General features: G+C 45.6%; 1 protein-coding gene across 1 annotated transcript in view; it reads left to right on the top strand.

Moving 5' to 3' along the window:
• Window positions 1-7605, top strand: part of cUnh8orf34 (chromosome Un C8orf34 homolog) — an 80664-nt gene extending 73059 nt beyond the window's left edge. The window contains exons 13-15 of the mRNA XM_080855328.1: window positions 2854-2950; window positions 5882-5929; window positions 7512-7605. Of these exons, the coding sequence (XP_080711454.1) occupies window positions 2854-2950; window positions 5882-5929; window positions 7512-7519 (153 nt within the window). The 3' untranslated portion in view covers window positions 7520-7605. The remainder of the gene's footprint in view (window positions 1-2853; window positions 2951-5881; window positions 5930-7511) is intronic.
• The last annotated feature ends 12499 nt before the right edge of the window (window positions 7606-20104 follow it).

Here is a 20104-nt window from a genome sequence, read left to right as displayed (position 1 = left end):
AATCACTTAATATGGAGAGCCACTTGTAGTCCACTTGGGGAAAATGAATAAACACACACAAACATTTACATATACACACACACACACACACACACACACAATCAAGGCCTTGAAATCTAAGTGCAATCTCTATGGTGGTCACAGCTGGATCCCGATGAACATTAGTGACGGGGGCTGTTTGATCAGAGTGGGCTTTCCCGTAGTCTGTGTATCAGAGTAATGGATCTCTTTGGAGCCCGACATTCCTGGTGACCCAACAGGAAAACCAGGCCAATTAATGAGCTCGGAATGGCGCAGTTAAGACTGACATATACGCACTGTCTTCTCAGTGTTATTTAAGAATGACTCTGAATGAGGTTTACCGGACATGCAGTCCAGCCCTTCATTAGCTCAAGTAATTGTTCTTTTTACATCCATTTGCCCACCAGATTACATCCAGGAAACAATCAAACAGTTCAACAGAATGAAGTATAAGTCATCATAAGGATCTAATGGTAATAAACTGTGTGTCATGGGTTTGGTCATTAAGTGTTGAATTAGGGCTACTTTGATGTAAAGGCAGTAAAGCATTGCTGTTCCGATTTCCACAGAACAGGAACATGGGCTTAGGGAGAGGCCCACAAACACACACACACACACACACACACACACACACACACACACACACACACACATACACACACGCACACAGTTTGAGCTTGCTTTGGAGGCCTTTACAGGCTTCAGTTCCTCTAAAACGCCTGACGTTACGGGGAAGAGCCCCATGTAAAAAAACACCCAGCAAGTGGAAGGGGGCCTAGACGGGCATGTGGAGAACATTTCCAGAAGATTCTGTGAGGTGGTCCGCAGGGATGTCAGTGTGTCAGTGGCGTGCAGAGGAAAGGGATTCGCCACAGATCTTGGAAGTATTTTTTCTTTTTTTGTAATTTCCTCCCCTTCCTTTTTTTCATCTGAAGCAGCATGACAGCGACCCTGTTAAAACTGAAGACTTTATTCTATGAGCAGGAATTGCACTATTTCTGGATATTTTTATTTATTTATCTATATTTTTTCCACCATGACGGACAGTCTCTTTGTGGATGCCCAGTAAGTGTTGCAGAAACATTAGAGCTTGATTCAAGCCACCTGGACTTTATCAGCCTTTAAATAACTGGAGCTGCAAACCAGAGCAAAAATTCATGGGGTTCCGTTACGGAAGGAGAAAAGAGAAAGATGAATCAGCTGATTTCTCTCTTTCCCCCTTTCTCTGTCTCTCTGTCTTTCATCCTTTCTCTCTCTCTGTCTTTTTCTCACCTTCCCTCTCTCTCTGTCTGTCTTTTTCTCTCTTTTCCATACTCTCTCTCTATCTCTTTCTCCCTCTCTCTGTCTTTCTCTCACTCTCCTTCTCCCTCTCTGGCTGTCTTTCTCTCTGTCTTTCTCTCTCTCTTTCTCTCTGTCCATCTCTCTCTCTTTTCCATTTCCCCTGCAATTGCCCTTTAATGAGTCCCTGGGACGCTGCGGAGGTGTGTGGTGAAGGGTGCAGGAGGACGGGTGGAGGTGTGTGGTGGAGGTGTGCAGGAGGACGGGCCCAGGATCTCCACCTCCTCTTACACACTGAAAAATAAGAACACATAAAAAAGAAAAAAATCTTCAGAAGGGAACACGGGGCAATTTATTTATTAGACTTTGGCCCCGAAGATCGCACTCCGAGGCGCACTTCATCCGAACGAAAACAAAAACATCTGTGGAAGTAATGGACCTGACATGTGCCTCTGCCAGCGCTCTACGTACATCTCTGGTTTCGAGTTCACGGAGGAGCTGGCCTGAGCCCTGCTCTTCTTGACAGGCTGCCCCCATTCAAAGGGCCAGTGCACCTTTTCCTCTAATACTCTAAGACTGTTTCCAACAAAACCTGGAGCTGAGAGAATAAGCTGTAGTTCTTCTTTTGGTCGCCAACTGGTGCTGAAGGGATATTTGTTATGAGATATTTAGGAAAAATGTCCAGGTCTCAGGTTGCAAACTGAAACTGAAACTGAGCAGCTGTACCGCTGTAGCGGGAACCCATTTTTCAAGGGGAGTTGGTTGCTCGCGCTGCACCCTCAACCATGACTTTGCTTCCAAGTTCCTCGTGGAGTGATGATCATTCAGCACCGGCATATGCTTGCCAGACTTTCCCCAGTACCTGTAGGTTTCACCATCATACTGTAAAGCTCTAATGCGTGGTAAAGAGTTCCTTAAGCTTGGTCTTCAAAATAAATCTTAGCTCAGACTTGGACTGTCCCGCAAATTGATTTGTCTGTCAGCACATCCCCGAAACCGGCCCCAAACATCTGCAGTGTCCTGTCTGAACTGTAATTTCATGAGCCTTGGCATAGAATATACTTCTAGTATCCTTCAGATATGCACTATTTAGGGGCTCTCTGAACTTTGGTGTGTGTATACTATGAGTATATATTGGGGGGGCATCATCTTCTCTTATCTTCAGTGTTTGTGTTATCAGCAGGAAGAGACTCGCTGAAGTTCTCCGAAGTTCATAAATGTACTCAGAAAAAAGGTTCCTACTAGGTTCCTGAAAAAGCCGAGTTCCGCAAAGAGCCTTTTTGTCCGCTCCTTGTTTGTAAGCAAGGCTCTTACATCTAAACAGGCAGGTGAACATAGCTTTGATGCGGACACCGGCCAAAGCATTCTTTCCCAGTCCAACCGTTCTTCGGTTCTGTATCTCCTATGTATGTAAAGTTATGCATGTCTGATTATGTCTTTTGTGTCCGGGTTGTCTGCTGTATGTAGAGTCTGCTCTGCTGCTGCTCTCTCACTGCCTCCTCCCCCCATCTGCCTCTCTCCTCTGTCTCCTCTGCCCTGTATCTGGGCCCACAGGATGACTTCTACCAGCAGCTCCAAGCCATCAGGCAGCCCTGGCATGTCCCCAGTGACACAGAGAGTGACATCCTGGAGCCCCCTGAGCAGGACAAGTGTGAGTGGCCTTCCCTCTACTCTAGTCTTATTATCTTTTCTCTTTATGCCTCCTATCTGTCTCTCTGTCTGTCTGTCTGTCATGGAATGTTCTCTTCATCCTCCCCTACTCCCTCCTTTCTTTATCTTATTATTGTGGTTTTTACAAAGTACCTATTGCTACAGAAATCGTTGGCGATGAGATTAGATCTATTGCTATGGATCCGTGTAAATAAAGTCCATTAATAGTCTGCGCTGCCTTTGGTTCAAGCGTATTGGTGATGCAGTGCAGAGTGGTAAGAGCAGGTTGGCTGTTCTTTTGATCCTCTCCACTGACAATCACCATTCCCTTATACTGCGGAATGAGAATAACAGTTCTATTGGCACGGAAAAAACATTACCGGACAAATAATATTCAAGCTATTGCTATGGAATCTAACACTAGACTGTGCACTAACTATAGTTATGGTTCCATAGCCGTAATCTGGGCCTTCATTTTATTTTATATTCCCAGATTTGTATTCTATCTCCCTCTCCATTTCTTCTTTCTCTCACTCTCTGCTATCAATTTGATCTATCTATCGCTCTCTCCCTCTCTCTCTCTCTCTCGCTGTCTGCCAATTCATCACTTTGAATCTATCACGTCTTGAACCCCATTCTCACTCGCACTGAAAGCCATTTATTTGTGGCTATTATGCCGTTATGGTGTCTTGTGGGAATGGGAGCAAGACGGTGAATTTGAACCACCACGCACACTTGGCCTGTAATTTTGCACCACGACTTGCAGAAGAGTTATGTTATGGTTTGCCGTCATATTATTTCTCTTAATTTTCTCCAGATTTATTTGCTTGCGATGCTTCCCTTCACCCTTGGTTTGGGAATTGAAAAATCTAAATCTCGTCAGATCATTCATAAGACCGGTATAGCCTGCCAGCACGTTTATATGACTTATTATAGAGAACTTTGGGGGGGTTACACCTTGTGTGGCTTGGATCTCTTTCATTATGTTGATATTGTCTCACAGAGATGTCTAAGATTTCATTTCCAGGGCTTACTTGAAAGATTTATAACTTACTTGGAGCTAATCAATGACTTACTATTCCTCAGTTTCTCTTAAATTGTCCTTGGCGGGTGTTCCTCGTCTTTGAAAGAGGCGTTATGACATCAGGTCGTTGTCGAGGAGCCATTTGTCTACGAATGGATTTAATACATGACTGTGGTGTTGAGATTATGCTGAACGTGTGAGACTCGGCCAAACCAGAGGCTACAGGGTTTAACTCTCTCTGCCGTCTTATTTCTCATTCGCAGCTATATGTGTGCTGGAGGGAGGGGTGTACGTGAAATATTTTAAGTGGGTTTACAGAAGATATACTGATAGCATAAATACTGAAAATGCATAAATACTCACAGCATCTCTGCGCTTCTGTGCTACGTTGCTGCTTTGTGTGTGAGAAACATCAGCTCCTTGATTCTCTGGTTTCTTTTGCCTTGCACTGAGAAACGTTCTTAGGAACCTCAGCTGTTCCCGAAACATTACACAAATGTTTGTGTGTGTGTATGTGTGTGTGTGGTACTCGTAGGCAGACAAATTAATATAATACACTTTCCTTAGTAAACAAATGATCTACTCTGCAACCAGAAATTGCAGTGCGTGGGGAGATTCGCCGGCCAGCCAAGCTCAATGGAAGTCAGAGGGGAAGGATCTCATTCAAGCCAAACACACAAGCTTGGCAGCAGACTTAAACCTAACTACACATGACAGATTTACTGAGGGATGGTCAGTTTTGGCTTCTGTCATATATGTTGAAAACTGCTCCAATAATGAGGGGTGTGTGTGTGGGGGGGGGGTGGGCTCTGTGGGGGTGTTACAGTCAGCTGTGTAACTGGAAGAGGTAACTGGTTGGTAAAAGGGGTCTAGGTGCTTTCAGCACATAATATGTATGTGCAAGAGAGGCCAAAGGCAGAGAGTGTTGCATTTGTGCAAGTGTGTGTCAGTGCGAAATGTGTGCAAGTGTGATTAAGTTTGTGCTACTTTGTGTAAGCGTGAATAGGTTTGTGTTTTGTTTTGTGTGTCGTGTGTGTGTGTGTGTATGGTCAGTGTTTTGAAAGTGCCTATGCCTCTGTGTGTGTGTGTGTGTGTGTATCTTTGTTTATGTTCAATATGTGTGTGTCTGTGTCTGTATGTGTGTTCTTGTGTGTATGTTTGTGTGTGTGGTGTATCCGTGTGTGTGGGTATCTGTGTGTGTGTGTGTGTGTCTGTGGGTGCCCCCTTCTATGTGCTAGCGTAGGCCTCAGGGCTGGCGCCAAGAGGAGACGCAGGGGGAAAAAAAGAAAAGAAAGAGGAGGAGAAAAAGAGTAAAAAAGAAAAAGAAAGATCTATAGCAATTTCCTGTTATTCTACAGACTTCCCCATTGGGGTAACCACTAACCTCAACAAAGATGAAAGAGACCCGCCCCTTGTCCCCTCTCCCCACCCCCACCCCCATCCCATCCCAAGCGGCAGGTCGGGTTTGTGACCCAAACGGACACCAGGCCCGTCCAGAGATGCCGTTTGATTTACACCTGCTGGCTTCAGCAGCCAGGGCTCGTCAGCGTGCGCGTCTTGATTAGCGCTGATTAATTCCCTCTGATTCTCAGCGCCGTAATCATTTCCATGCCGTTAATGAGGGGGCCAGAACGAGTACAGTATTTTATGAGCCAATGAAAACACACTTATGGAAATCAACAATTAATTTTGCCTCTCGCAGAAATGCTTAGGAAACTCTCTGGGTCTGGCCGCTGTAAGGGCGCTGGGTAGTTTTCATGCGGTACTCTATGGACACCGTTTGTGTTGTGTTTGTGTTGTGCTGTTGTGTTGTGTTGTGTTGTGTTGTGTTGTGTTGCGTTGCGTTGCGTTGCGTTGCGTTTGTGTTGCTGGGAATCAATTATGTTGTTTGTTTTGCGGGTGCTGCAGGTAGCCAGAGTGGTGTGCGGGATGCCAACAAAAGATCCGTCTTTTCAGGTAAGTTGCATCATCGATGTCTGCCTACGAGTACCACACACACACATACACACACACACACACACACACACACACACACACACACACACACACGCACTGACTCGCATCTTACTCAGTAAACCACAGCGTATGGGGCTACAGGGTCACAAAGCAAACACAGATGGTCCCATTAGTGGAATGCCTTCTCCTGAACGTGGCACATGCCTCACTGTCTGTCAATGAGCTCACCCCGCCCGAGAAACCACCATCTCCATCTCCCCTCACTTCACTACACTACACAAGCCAGGGAGTCACTGGCCTCCAGAGTGGTGTGCTGCACACTTTGGGATGATGAGGGTGGGGGTGGGGGGCTGAAGGAGACGTAACACCACTGAAATGCAGGCTGGGGTTGTTATATGTGGGGGCGGGGGTGGGGGTGGGGGTGAGGGGTGGTTTCCATAGCACCCAGCTCCGTCGCGGTGAGAAAGAGGGGCTGTGGTGGTGCCCTCTATTAAGACAGGCTGGTGCCACATTAACGCATGGCGGAGGGCACATGGAGGGCTGGAAGGGTGAGAGAGAGGGAGGGGGGGGGGGAAGAGGGTTAGGGGTGGAAAGAGGGTGAGTGATGGAGTGAGAGACAGAGGGAGAGAGGGAGAGAGACAGAGAGAGGTTGATGGAGAGACAGAGGGAGAGAAAGTGATGGAGAGAGAGGAGGGAGGGAGAGAGAGAGTGGGGTGGTACGTCTGCGGTTCTGCCTTCTTGTGGCGTCGGAGGCCCCAGTGATATTTCACAGTGTGAAAGGAAACAGGTCTAGAGGCCTTGGAACTACACTAGTCAGAGGCAGAGGGAGGGAAAAAGAGACAGAGAGATGGAAGGATGGAGGAGGAAAGAGAGAACCAGGAAGAATGTTCCTGGACTATCCGAGTGGCATTACGGAACCAGAGATGCTTAGCCAAACCCTAGATGCTGTCAGCACTGACATCATCAGACAGACAGACATAGAGACAGTCACACACACACACACACACACACTCACACTCACACACACACACACACATACACACACACACACACACACACACACACACACATACACACACACTCATATACAGTACACAACACAACTCTCCCTCTCTCTCACTCTCAGATGCAAACTCATCAAAGCACATATACAGTAGATACGCACACATACACACACACACACACACACACACACACACACACACACACACACACACACACACACACAGACACACACACAGACACACACTTTACATGCATACACAAACACACAAATAAACGTACAAAGAAACACACACATTCATAGCGCACACAGGTGTACAGTAAAAAAGGCACATAATACAAACACACATGCACTATAAACACACACACACACACACACTAACACACACAGAATGAAATACATCTATGGCAGGCAGTGGGCACCCGCTCTATGCTTTTCCAGTCGCTGCTTGTCTTTGACATGTTCAAATACAGAAGAGTGTTTTTATTGTAACTACTGCGGTTATTAGTCCTCTTAGTGGTCAGACACGTCTGAATGGTGGTTGCTATGAGACTGATGTTTTCCTCTCACCCTATGCAGGTCTGTAGAGGCACAAGACCCTGGAAACCGACGCCCGGATCTACCCTTATGCAAGCTAACAGGCATTTTCAATAGTGCATACTGTACTGTAAAGAGAGACACTATTTTTATAACTCGCAGTTAAAAAAGACTGTACTTTTTTTCACAGAGACTCGATATTTCTTAGCACCATCTCGGTTTCTGTGATTACTGTTCTGTGTGTGGACACATGAAAATAAAATAGAGAATGTAAAACGTTATTTTTAAGGAATGAAAAACCATAGCCATTTAAACAAAAGCTAGATTTTGAGCATGTATGTATTCAGTTGTGGAATGAAGGAGTATTTAGTTGCTGCCATGAGGCCTTGCTGCAGTAGACACAAACACACATTGCATTCTCTATTACTGAACGTCCGTGTCAACTTCAGATAGTCTTTTGATACAGTCGCCAGCTGTATTGCTTTGGATGTGAGGGACTGTGGAGATTCCATCAGGCATGCTTTTATTATTTTTGTTATGTGTGGAAAAAACTAATACATATTTTTACAATTTAGATTTACTGCCTGTGTATTGGGAAATTGTTGGACTGTTTACTTTGGATCATGCTTTGTAATCTGTCTCTCACCTGTTTCTGTGAACTTAAATCTATAACAAGATAAAGTAGTTTTTAAAATAAAACAAATATGTTTCCTATGATATTCTATGTTCTATATGGTCATAAACGTACAACTTGTCTATTGTGAATTTAATTTGTAGGGATTCTTTTAAGATTTTTAAAGTGAATCTTTGTGTAAGAGTTGTTATCCTTCCCCCTATCCTCTACTGTTTTCTCCTTTCCTCCCATTTTCTCTCTCATCCTCTCCTCTCCTCTCTCTTTATCTTCCTCCTGCATTTGTCCTTTTCTCCTCTCCTCTCCTCCCCTCTCCTCTCCTCTCCTCAACCCTCTGTTCATATACGGTAAGGTGAGGCCCAGGTCAGGACCCTCATCTTCCCACCATCGATGCTGTCTACATGTAAATGACTTAAACATGCTGCCCTGAGTGACTCCATGAAACGCGAGGCGCTGGCTGCTGCCTCAATCCATGTTTTTTTCCTTCTTTTCTGTTGCTTTTTTTCCCCTTCTCTCTGGATATGGATTTCAGTGACATCTCCAGCAGCCATATTCAAATCACTCTGGGTCCTCACCAAAACTCTGACACAACTGAGATGTTACTCTACGATGACGTATTGCGAAAAACCAAAAGCGCCGTTTTGACAGTTGCTATGTCTTCTGGAAATCCTCCCCCGCCTTTGAGAAGATTTGTTTCTTTTTTTCCCTTTTGTTTCAACCCTGCATGTCCTCCTTTTTGGGAATGACATTATTGTTCTCGGCGCTTGAGTTTGATACTCACCATCCAGGGCCTGTGGGTTATGCTCAGATTGTTCAGAAATTGGCGAATGACATCAAGCGGTCATAACTGAGCCTTCGCTGTGCAGACTCTTTTTCTCTCCCCCACTATTTGTTTTATGGCCGCACTTACAGTAAGCCTCGTCATGGCTCCTATTGATCTGGTTCAGAAGTGACGTAGATGAGAAGGACCCTGCTGTTGGCATGCATGAGAAGTTTGAGAGAGGGGTGTAAACCCGTCTCGCTTTTTGGTTTTGTTTTGGTTATTTTTTTGGGGGGGGGGGGGGGGGTGAAAGGGGCCCTCGTCATTAGCCGTCTCCGTCTCTGTTGTGTGTGTGGGTTGGGGTGGGTGTGTGAGGAAGTGGGTCCGTGGGTGTTGCTGTGGATGCCAGGGAGACATTCCGATGATTGGTTTATTTTATACGAACACACACACACACACACACACACAGGGTGGAGTTGGAGGGGGTGAGGATGCCAGCCGTCTGTGTCTGTGTTCGATCAGTTTGTTTGGTGTGAACACAAACAAGATCACACACACACGCACATATAAACACATGCAACCCCACAGAGAAAATCCACCCAGTCCAGCTCCACCTGATATTTGACTGCATGTCACGCCACACTGAAAAAAAAACCCTGAAATATAGGCCCTACACCCATTTAGCTGAAAACAGGATGTGGTTGAAAGAAAGAAAGCCTCTCCTCTCAGCCCTGTGAAAGTCAATGATGGAGCGGCCATCAAAGAGAACATTACTATGAGTGAGAATCCAAGGAAGGAGATTTTATTAAACATGGTATTTGTGCCATCTCTGCAAGCTGTTCCCCTCCGTTGTTTAGACTGGTGGGGTCACAGACAGGATGTGGCTGGAGATGGGGGGTGGGGGGTGGGGGGGGGATGAACAGTGTTGAAACCGACCGTCTAACAGAGAGGACTCCTCTCCCAGGGATATGAGAGGGAATTATTGTTCTATCGACTGAACAGAGACAGCCTGCTGGATCGGCGCTACCCTAAACAATCGCTTCCCAGAATTCAACAGCGAATGACATCATCTTCATCTTCCAGTTCACCCCTGCGAGAAGCCTGCGCCAAATGTGTTGAGAGTTATGCAGGATAGAAATGCACTCCTGCACAAGTCAAATTGATAGCGGGCATCAATGCCCCCCCCCCCCCCCCCCCCCCACACACACACACTCTCAATCATTTTGTTCGCCTTTTTTTTGTTTTTGTGCCATGTCAGCTGTAAGCATTAATGCTCCGATCTGAATGGGAGAAGGGGCTAATTTGGGATCTGCTTAGAGGCCTGGTCGCTGCAGCACAGATGTCTGTGAAGAATGCGTTTGTGTTTCATGTGCCTATAGGAGGGTGTCTCTGATGTGCTATTACCCACATGGGGCCCTCACATCGTTCACTCAAGCGTTCAGATCCGCCTCAACGTCATGGAAACTTGCTTTGAAATCATTTCACTACATCTCTCTCACTCCCTCCTTTTCTCTCTTTTTGCCTGTAGAGTCTGAGAAATTGAGGCAAGCGACTTGTGGATGTGTATTCCGATATAGATTCGAAACATATAGCAGACAGAGTTAATTATCGGAGTAAGGGGAAATCAAAGGGGGATCTGCGATGTGTGTGTGTGGGGCAGTGGTTTGGTCTCTTGCTCTGACTAGTGACGTGCATTAGCAGCGGTAAGGGTTATCTTCTCAAGGGTTCAACCGCTCCAATATCCTCTGTTTACCACGGAGTCCCCAGCAAGCGAACACTTTCAAAGCCACTGCGGGTCGAGGCCACCCAGAAGTCTGTGGCAGGCGGATTCACGCCGCAGTGAGGCTCGGACCACCATCAGTGGTCAGCTGACTGGCCTCTGTGCCGTATATATGACAGAACAAAGTAATATTAATCCTGACATGGAGCACAAATAAATCTATGGTGGGGAACAAGTATGCTTTGAAGCAGTATACATGACCGTCCTTGTTCCCAGGGTGTGTGGTTATATGCTTGTGCGTGTGTGTTTAAGGCAGTGGTAGTTGTGTGTGAATATGTATGTGTTTGAGGCAGTGGTGGAGTGTATATGTTATGTTTGAATGTGTATGTCTGTGTGCAAATCTGTAAGTGTGTGTGTGCTTGTGTGTATGTGTAAGTATCAGCATGTCAGAGTGTGCATCTCAGTGTGAGTTTGCATGCTTACGTGCTCAGCGTGTATGTGTTTGTGTTCTCTGTGACATATTAATAGGCAAACTGGAGCTACTCGGTCAAGGAGAACCCGTGGCACACTTGTGTGTGTGTGAGTTAAAGAGCCTCGCAGTCTTTCCATCTGAGGCCCTCCCTGGCTGCAGAGAGTTGAGCTACGGCTCTGTGAAATCTCGACAGATCAGTGCTGGGTTGCTCTGGTGATGTGGATACCACCATCCTGGATTAATTATGCCCTGAAAAAAAAAAAAAAACGCAATCTGAGGAGGATGTTTGCATGGATGATTTTATGATTTGTTTGATTGAAAACACAATTACACTCTCTTTTTCCCCCTTTCATTCTTTCTCCCTTTCTTTTCCTCACTCTCACTCCTCATCCAGAGTTTTCTGCGCTGCAAATGTTCATCTCTCTCCCATTGTCATAATTAAACGTTTCCGTTGTGTGTGCGTGTTTTTTGTCTTTGAGTGGGCCTTTTTTGTGTGAAATCATGCCCTCAGAAGTCCTGGAAAACGAATGACATTCTTTCATCTCTTAAAAGAACTGAGTGTAATTAAAAGCATTTGAAAGGCACTTTTTGCCTTCATTTTGACAGAACAAAAGGACATCTGATGGAGACACAAACTGTGCTGATGCTGTTGTTCTGGGGCTAACTACAGTGAGTGAGTACCAAAGCAGGTAGTCAGACACGAGCCAAATGCACAGGTGTAGCCAATTTGCGTCCAAAATGTGCTTTTTTTTTAAAAAATGTACAGTGTTTTGGCTTAAGGCAAAAGCGCAGTAGGAAACAGCCATGGAGGTCTGTACCAACCTTTAGCGTTTCCCTTTTACACACCTGTCAAAAGACCAAACGTCATTAGATTAGCAGAGAAAGCATAAAGGACAACTATCTGTCTGTCTGCATGTTGCTAACGGTTAAACTGATTAGCTGCTGTGGCCTGCTTAAAGAGATCTCTGTTTGGCTAATGTTGGATCTTTATTGAGCTAATTGCCCATCTGATTACATTAATTGGTCCCATCTGCGTTGAGATTAGCCTCTTATTGCTGCCAAACCCAGCCGCTCATGCTTTGATTCTGGAGGCTAACATGGCCAGATCTGCTGAATCGCTTTAACTGAGCTGTGTCAGGAAAAATCACGCCATAAAGGTAAGGTACTGTTGATCTCAAGACCAGTGAAAACAACGCTTTACAGATATTGTGGGATTTGAGTTTTGAAAAATCATATTTTTGTTGAGTGCTAGCCAGAGGTCATGCTAAATGGTGTTTTAGACATTGCTGCACAGGCAGCTTTTCCAATGTAATCATAGATTTAAAATACCATCTACTTTGTCACAGCTCCCAGACATGCCTAGATGTGAACTGATGAAATGTGCGGCCAAAGCATTTTCCCTTCATTCTCAGAACTAAATTTGGACATGGACATTGCAGTTTTCATATCAGATTTCGGTCGCTGAAATATGCCGAGGAGATTTGCTTTAATGAAGACAGCACTCTCCCATGGCCAAACCCAGATATGAGATAACTCTGAACCTGATCTGGCTCACGCTCATCAGATCCCTGCCAGATTAGTGCCAGATCCATCCAGTTGATAGACAGCTGCTGCTATGAGATTGGGCTTTCATGCACCTCACAACCTCTGAGGGGGTTGACCTCCCCCCGCCGTGATTGAGGCCTTCCCTGAAGTCCTCCAGGTTGTTTCAGAGAATCTTTGATGCCAAGCTGTTGGCCATCTTAAGCTCATGTGGTGAGGTTGACACTAGGCTACAGTTCCTTAGGCTGACCCTGTTTCACATAAGGTTTGAATGAGTTCTTGGTAATCGCTGCTTGAAGGCCCGCTAAGATTTAAGACTAGCCTTTCTCTATCTAGCTTAAAAGACTCTTTGACCAAAGCATTCCTTACCTGGTTTACGATGTCCTGTGTGCTTTCTTTAAAAAAAAAAAAAAAAAAATGTCTTCCTCAGACTAGTGACCACCTTCCACAGGGCAGTGACATTTATCATCTTACAAATGAGTTTGTAATAAAGGTACTAATATTTTCCACACATTCAAATACTTTACCAGTGTGGACTCTTCGGTGGTTGGAGGCTGTTTTTGCCTAAGTGCTTTCCACAGTTTCATTTATTTTTTCAATTGAACAGTAATTCTTTAGAGATCCCTAAAGCCGTTACAGATGTAAATGTATGAGTTCTGACAGGTTTCCTCATAAAAGTGTGAAACCCACTCTCTGGTTCGGTCCAGTGCAGAGAGTGGCCTTGGCTCCTCGTTGTAAGTCGTCCTGCACTGATAGCCCGGCGAAAGTATTGGCCCTAACTTGCCCTGCCGTTCCTGGTCAGACAAAGGTCACACAGAGTGCAGTGAAACCCAGCCTGACTCTGGCTCTTCTCGCTATACTGTGAGGTCCGTCCATCTCTGCCTCTCAGGTCGGACATTTGACAACCTTGTGTGTTTGTGGCAGTGGTGTGTATGTTTGCATGCTTACGTGTTGGTGTGAAGATATGAAGATATGTTTCGGCATATCTGAGTGTGAGTGTGATGTTGGTGTGTGTCCTTGTGTGGCGGTGTGTGTATCAGCATGTGTGAGTGTGATGTTAGTGTGTGTTTGCATACTTATGCGGTGTTTTTTTGCATACTTATGTGGTGTTTTTTGCATACTTATGGGGTGTTTTTTGCATACTTATGTGGTGTGTGTATCCGCATGTATGAGTGTGATATAAGTGTGTGTTTGGGGGCCGGGTATGCAGTACGCGTGTGTTAGCTGTTTAGTGTGAAACAGTGAGTCCAAACCGGACCGGTTTATGGTTCTGGGAGCGGAGCAGCTGGTGGTCAGGAGGGGCGTGAGGGTCAAAGTTCCCCTGTAGGTCTCCTAGCTGTAGGTTCCCAGCCAGCAGCCATGTAGACGATGGGCGACCCACACCTGCACTGTTTCTGAACAGCAGGGATAAGAGTTTGATGATTTCTGTAGGGTTTGGTTTCAGCCAAAATCAGACACACCTGTTTTTAACTTTAATATTTAGAGGCTTTCAAAAGGCTTGATACACCACAACAAGTGTGTTCAGTTAGGGTTGTACCCGTGCCCTGAAGGAGGGTAGATCTTTAAGAGCGTGCTTTAATATAGTTCATATTACTAAACATCACTGAATCGGAACCATCAGTCCTAAGTGGTAACAGAGTGGTAACCATCCACCAAGTCCACCAAAAGTCACGTCCTTCTGCCTTTTTTTTTAGTTTATTTTTTTAAAGGGATCATGTATTTTATCACTAGCGTAAATGTAGCAAGACACAGCCTCTATCTCACACACACACACACACACACACACACAAGCCTACATTCACATATCACGGACAAGCAAACTAATTTCTCCTATGGCATGAAATGTGCTCATTCATTTCTCTCGGATGATATATTGACTAGGCTCTGGAGGCCAGTAGCTTGAGGTGTTTTGGATGTGTAATGATCAGTGATGGCAGTGGACAGACTCCCTGAACGCCACTTCCCAGAATGCCGCTGGGCCTCATATCTGGCAGATCAGTTCCATGGACCAGACATGTATCTGGGCCTCTCCGTGCACCTCTCTGCTCCAGAGGCGATTAGTCTGTTTATTATTGTTATTATATATTTTAAAGAGTAACAAGATCTGATGTAGCTCTCACGGCACTCCGTCTCTTCAAAATGTTTTCCTTGCAGCACGCCTCTCTTCTCCTCCCAAGCCCGTCTGGAGAGGCATAAAACAAAATATTATGGCAATAAGGCAAGGCTGGGCTAACGTGCTGATATTTATACCTATTGTAAAACACAGACGCTTGATGGATGGCATTCTCTCTCTCTCTCACACACACACACACACACACACACACAGGACAAAAGCCCTCAGGGCAATGGAGTTTAATACCTCTGCTGTAATGAATACGTCTGGTTTTATTTCACACCCCGTATCGATCTCGCGACCCTGTTCTTTTGGATCATTACACCAGCTTACTTTTTTCGTGTGTGTGTGTCGTATTCGTTTAAGGACAGTGTCAAGTTGTGGTGTTTTTGTGTGCTACGGTCACATATGGGTTTTTATTTAAATCATATTTATTACGTGCGCTCTCGCTGTTTCAATTTAATTTGTTGCCAGCGTTCCGAGGTTTTTATGACTGTCACCATTTTTCAAAAAGGTAGGAGCCAGAAAGGATGAAGGGAAAATAAGTGTAAAAGGAGCCAAACACACACTACACCCCCCTCCCCCCACCCACCCACTCTCTCTAATACGTACACACATTCACACAAACTAACACGCATGCTTACATATCCCAACACATATTTATACAAACACAGCCTAGTACGCACGCACACAAAAACAATCTTTCATGAATTGAGTTCATTCATTTCGCTGCATGAGTTCAGTCCCTTTGAATCTGCATTTTTCAGCATCTTTCATCCACTTGTTTCCTCTCTTCTCCCCCCCTTCTGCAACTCTAACACACTGCTGAGTCTGTTTGCTATCTATCCCAGGCACTCGTATTCTTGACACTTTTATCAGTTTTGGATAAAACATTTCCAACTCAAAAGGATTACTGTTGTTTGAGGGGAGATTGCTGATTTAATAAGGTCTCTCGTTGTACTTGCCGGCCATGATGATGCTGCATGCCAATCCCTCAGGCGACTGAAGGAGCCCTTACCAGATGTTTCACAAAAGCAGCACTGTTTATTCCTCTGCTTGATCTGGCATGACTAAGAAAACAAGATCAGAGAGTTACACAATGCCTCATAAATACTCTTTGACATAATCCTAATTGGAATCAACAAGGTCCTGGCTGCATCCATATTTATGCCCTGTTGCTCTTTCCCTAGTCACTGTTCTCTTGGGAATGTGGTCAGGCAGGAGGAAGGGATGTCATTCAGGAAGAATGTATCCCAAAGGACCACAGGTTGCCATGAATTGCTCTTCTTCCTGTGCCAGAACAGCTATATTCCTTGCCTGGTGTGGTGGACACCAAACAGAGCTTTGGAGAAGCACTGTGTTCTGCCTGTTTACCAAGTATCAAGTGTACAAACACTGATAGTGCAGTTTAAGGGAGATTTCGGCTGGGCGTAATTGTTCCCCGCTGCCCTGCAGTTTCCCAGCGGCACCGTCCCGGAAATGGAATTGAGTGTAGTGTGGGGGGTGGTGAGTGTGTGTGTGTGTGTGTGTGTGTGTGTGTGAGGGTGGGTGGGGTGGGTTCTCTCACCCACCCCTAAGGGGGCGGAGAGGACACAGAGGAACCCAGTGACCCCCCTGGTGTTTACTGGCCACAAGTGGTTCCGATTACGGAAACCATAACAGCACTGGTGCACAACAAAGGTGTGAGCTGACGTGACGTTAGTTTCCAAACGGGAGGGGAACGGAACGGAACGTCTCCTCAGCTGCTGTGCACCTGCTGCTGCTCCCGGCCGGGCCTGTGGAGATGGGCGGAGGTCAGTCAGAGAGCAGAGCAGAGCAGAGCAGGGGTAGCTGGGCCTCGCCGCTGATCAGAGCGATCGGGGGAAACAGAAGTAGACACTTTAATTGGAGCCTGGTGACTCGTACTGGAAGTGTTTCCTAATCGCGGAATACGTCCGTCCGCCCCCAACTCCACCACCACTGCTGCCCACCCACCCCTTTACAATCCCCATTTCCCATCCATCACCTCTTTCCCAGATCTTGAAGATGACACTGTGTTTCGTCAACACACCTCCGAAGCTGCCAAAAGTATGATCTCAATTTCTCTGGTGAGGATGAGGTCCGATACCCATCCCAGACTCGTTAGGCCAAGAGAAGGGGAGTAGGAGTGTGTGTGTGTGAGTAAGATGAGGGGGGGTGGATGAAGATGGAGAGAGTGGGAAAGAAAGGCTGGACCTGATGGATGAACCAGGGAGCGAGACACGAACGGGAAGTGTTCCTAACTGGGGGGGTGCAGGGGTTGAGGGGGGCAGGGGGGTAGTTGTCGATTTGGATACAATCCCTGGAAGTGTCTGCTTGATGTGAGTCAGAGGGAACGACAGCAGGGTTATTTTCCTCTGTCCTCTACGTGGAGCTTCAAACAAAATTTGAGCAAAAAATGAGTCATAAAAACAGACGATGCTGGCTGTACAAATGTTTCCCGGATTTTTCTATTTTATATCCCGATGAAATGAGGACCGACTCGATGTCAAAAACAGCTGTCTTTAACTGACACTCGCACTGGTCGCCACCCATGTGACCGCTCAACTTTCCACTTTGATTTATTCAGAAGTGGATTATTGAAAGTGTAATGTTTACATGAGTTGAATTACCTTTAATACAACAGTGGGCCATTTGATCCTAAAGTGCTATTGGATTCCCAAATATTATGAAACATTATTTGTCAAGGTTAAAAGGTGAAGAGCCAACATTAGAGAGAGAGAGAGAGAGAGAGAGAGAGAGAGAGAGAGAGAGAGAGAGAGAGAGAGAGAGAGATTTGATTTTATAAAAAACTTTATTGATACCATAATCAAGAACCTCTCATACACAGTTCCTCATGAAACCACAAAAATACCATAAATAAACATAAACTACTCCCTCAAAGTCGACTTTTTTTTTAAGTCGAATTACTTCAACCTCATCAAAGGCTCCAGCTTTAATTAAGCATTTAGAATCTTTTATAAACTGCACCTTATCCTTGAAATAATCTTCCACCAGTACCCCCCTCTTCCCATACGAGTCCTGTAGCAATTTCCTAATTTCTTCCGCTTTGTAGACAACGGACCTGCTATCCGTCTGTGAACAATCAGACCAGTTGGAATCAGACGAATGACCTGACAGGCTGGAATCAGAAAAGTATTCCTCATCAGATAGAGACCTAGTTGTGTTCATTTTCTTCCTGTTCGGCAATTTTCTCCTTAAAGCTGTAGGTAGTTTGAACATTGTCTCCGTTGCCATCTCTGACCCCACACCCGACATAAATCTTTTAGTCTTTTCTTCCGGAGGACCAGAAGAGTCTGTGACTGACTCAAGGGAAATGAGCTCAGCCACCTCACAACCTGCCACAGCAGCCTCTTTCACCGCCAGGTCAAACACCACCGGTTCAGTATCACCAGTCTCAGTCACAACAGACCCACCCGCGGCCGGCTCACCAACCGGAGGCGCTGGGCAGTCCGACACGACAGGGCCAGGGACGTCTGTAACAAGGGAAACAGGTGCAGGTGGAACCGATATAGGGGAGTCAGCAGGGGTATCCGTAGATCCAGCTGCAGTCGACTCGGCATCCTGATCCCGATCTTCCTCTCTTTTTCCCGGGCAAGCTCTCGCTAGATGCCCTGTTTTCCCACACCTAAAACATTTCATCATGGAATCTGATGTCGCAAACACAGTATAATCAAACCCATCCACTTTAAACTTTAAAGAAAGGTCGAGGTCCTCCTGGCCATTTTTTAAAACCATATAAACCTGTCTTCTAAAAGACACCATGTGTTTGACAAGGGGTGACTTACACCCTAAGGGCATTTTCCTTATAGGGGAAACCAATTTACCATAACGCGATAATTCACGTTCAATAAGCTCATCCTTAATAAACGGTGGAATGTTTGACAGAGTAATTTTTCTCGAAGGACTACTAAGCGGAAAGACGGGCGTAACTACGCCCCCAATCACAACTCAATTTTGGATCACCTCATGGGTTTTTCCGACTGAACTCAAAAATAAAACAATTGCTTTGTTCATTCTTGATGCAGATACTACATGTTCATGGCCAATTAAACTTCCCACAGATAGAGAGCACTGCTCAACGCTAACCCACGACTCCACTCTAATGCCATGTTGGCGGGTTAAACATTCAAAATCCATTCTTCCCCGAGATGCCGTGTACCGGCAAAACCGGTACGCACCCCTGGGAAAACCAGCGAACGACACAAAATCAATAGACAACCTATAGGTCAAAACACCAAAACATAACTACAAAAAGACACAGTACAAACAGTCAAACAAAGTTAGAAAAGTGAGAACGCCACAGACGGCAAACCTGTCGCATTCACACTTAACGCGCTCCACTCACTCAAGCAGCTCCAACAAACACGTCCGCTCAGGTCGAGAGAGAGAGAGAGAGAGAGAGAGAGAGAGAGAAAAGAAAGCACTTACGAGGAAAGCGAGTCTGAATTGTAGGGAAATTTCATGAAAGCATTTGGAAACTCGCAACTCAAGGCTGAAAAACACAATCTGCGGCCTGACGCACAGCCAGGTGGGAACCCTCCAGAAGCACACACATCTTCAGAAACACACACACACACACTTTTGCAAACCGGGAGCTCTTAGTCAACAAGTGCTATCAGTGCTGTTTGTAGGTGCGGACACCAACAAGCTAGTGTGATCTCCCTGCCACCACAAGCAGGGACATGACTTATGACGAAGGGCTTTCCGTGCCTGCGTACAGTCTCGTTGCCCTGCTTGTGTGTCGTCTAGCCCTGCCTCGATGCTGTTTCTGTGATTTAAAGTTTCTCTTTGAGAATTTGAGATTCATTTTTGTGTTATTTTTGACTTGAGACTGGCAAAATTAGCAGACAAACCCTTGATTGGTTAATGTTGAGGTTTTCTGTGAACTGTCAGTAGTTGCTAGTCTTAGAGTTAGCACAAAAATGTGTGGAAAACCACTGTGTCATCAGTTTTTTCAAGATAACCCCCTTGTAGCCAAAGGCATGAAGTAACTATTTCTCCAGTCTCCACTCCATCATTTAAGACTTGAACTGACCTGAAGTATCCTGACAGCGGTGAAAATAAGCTGCTCAGCTATAAATAAACATGAGGCTACACAGACTTCCTCAAACTTAATTTGATTGAAAACCGAAATTCACCGGGACTCTTCAAACTGTCTCAGGTTTCTGATTGATTGGAATGGTCTTGACCCTGAACCACGATCCTCAATATCACAATTGATTAGCAATGCCTTAATGTCTTTGAGTCCCTCGGGGTCACGCATTCATTGAGGGTGAGAACATTTCTTAATTCTCTCTCTCTTGGAGGGTTTGGTTGTGAAAAGTGTCTATTTTCATCTCCACAGTGTAATCCAGAATGCAGTTCTCAAGTCTCTCA

The sequence above is a fragment of the Sprattus sprattus genome, assembly GCF_963457725.1.
Source record: "Sprattus sprattus genome assembly, chromosome: 17".
Classification (NCBI taxonomy): Eukaryota; Metazoa; Chordata; class Actinopteri; order Clupeiformes; family Clupeidae; genus Sprattus; species Sprattus sprattus.
The sequence above is the reverse complement of the archived record's forward strand: the minus strand, read 5'-3'. Positions and strand labels throughout refer to the sequence as shown.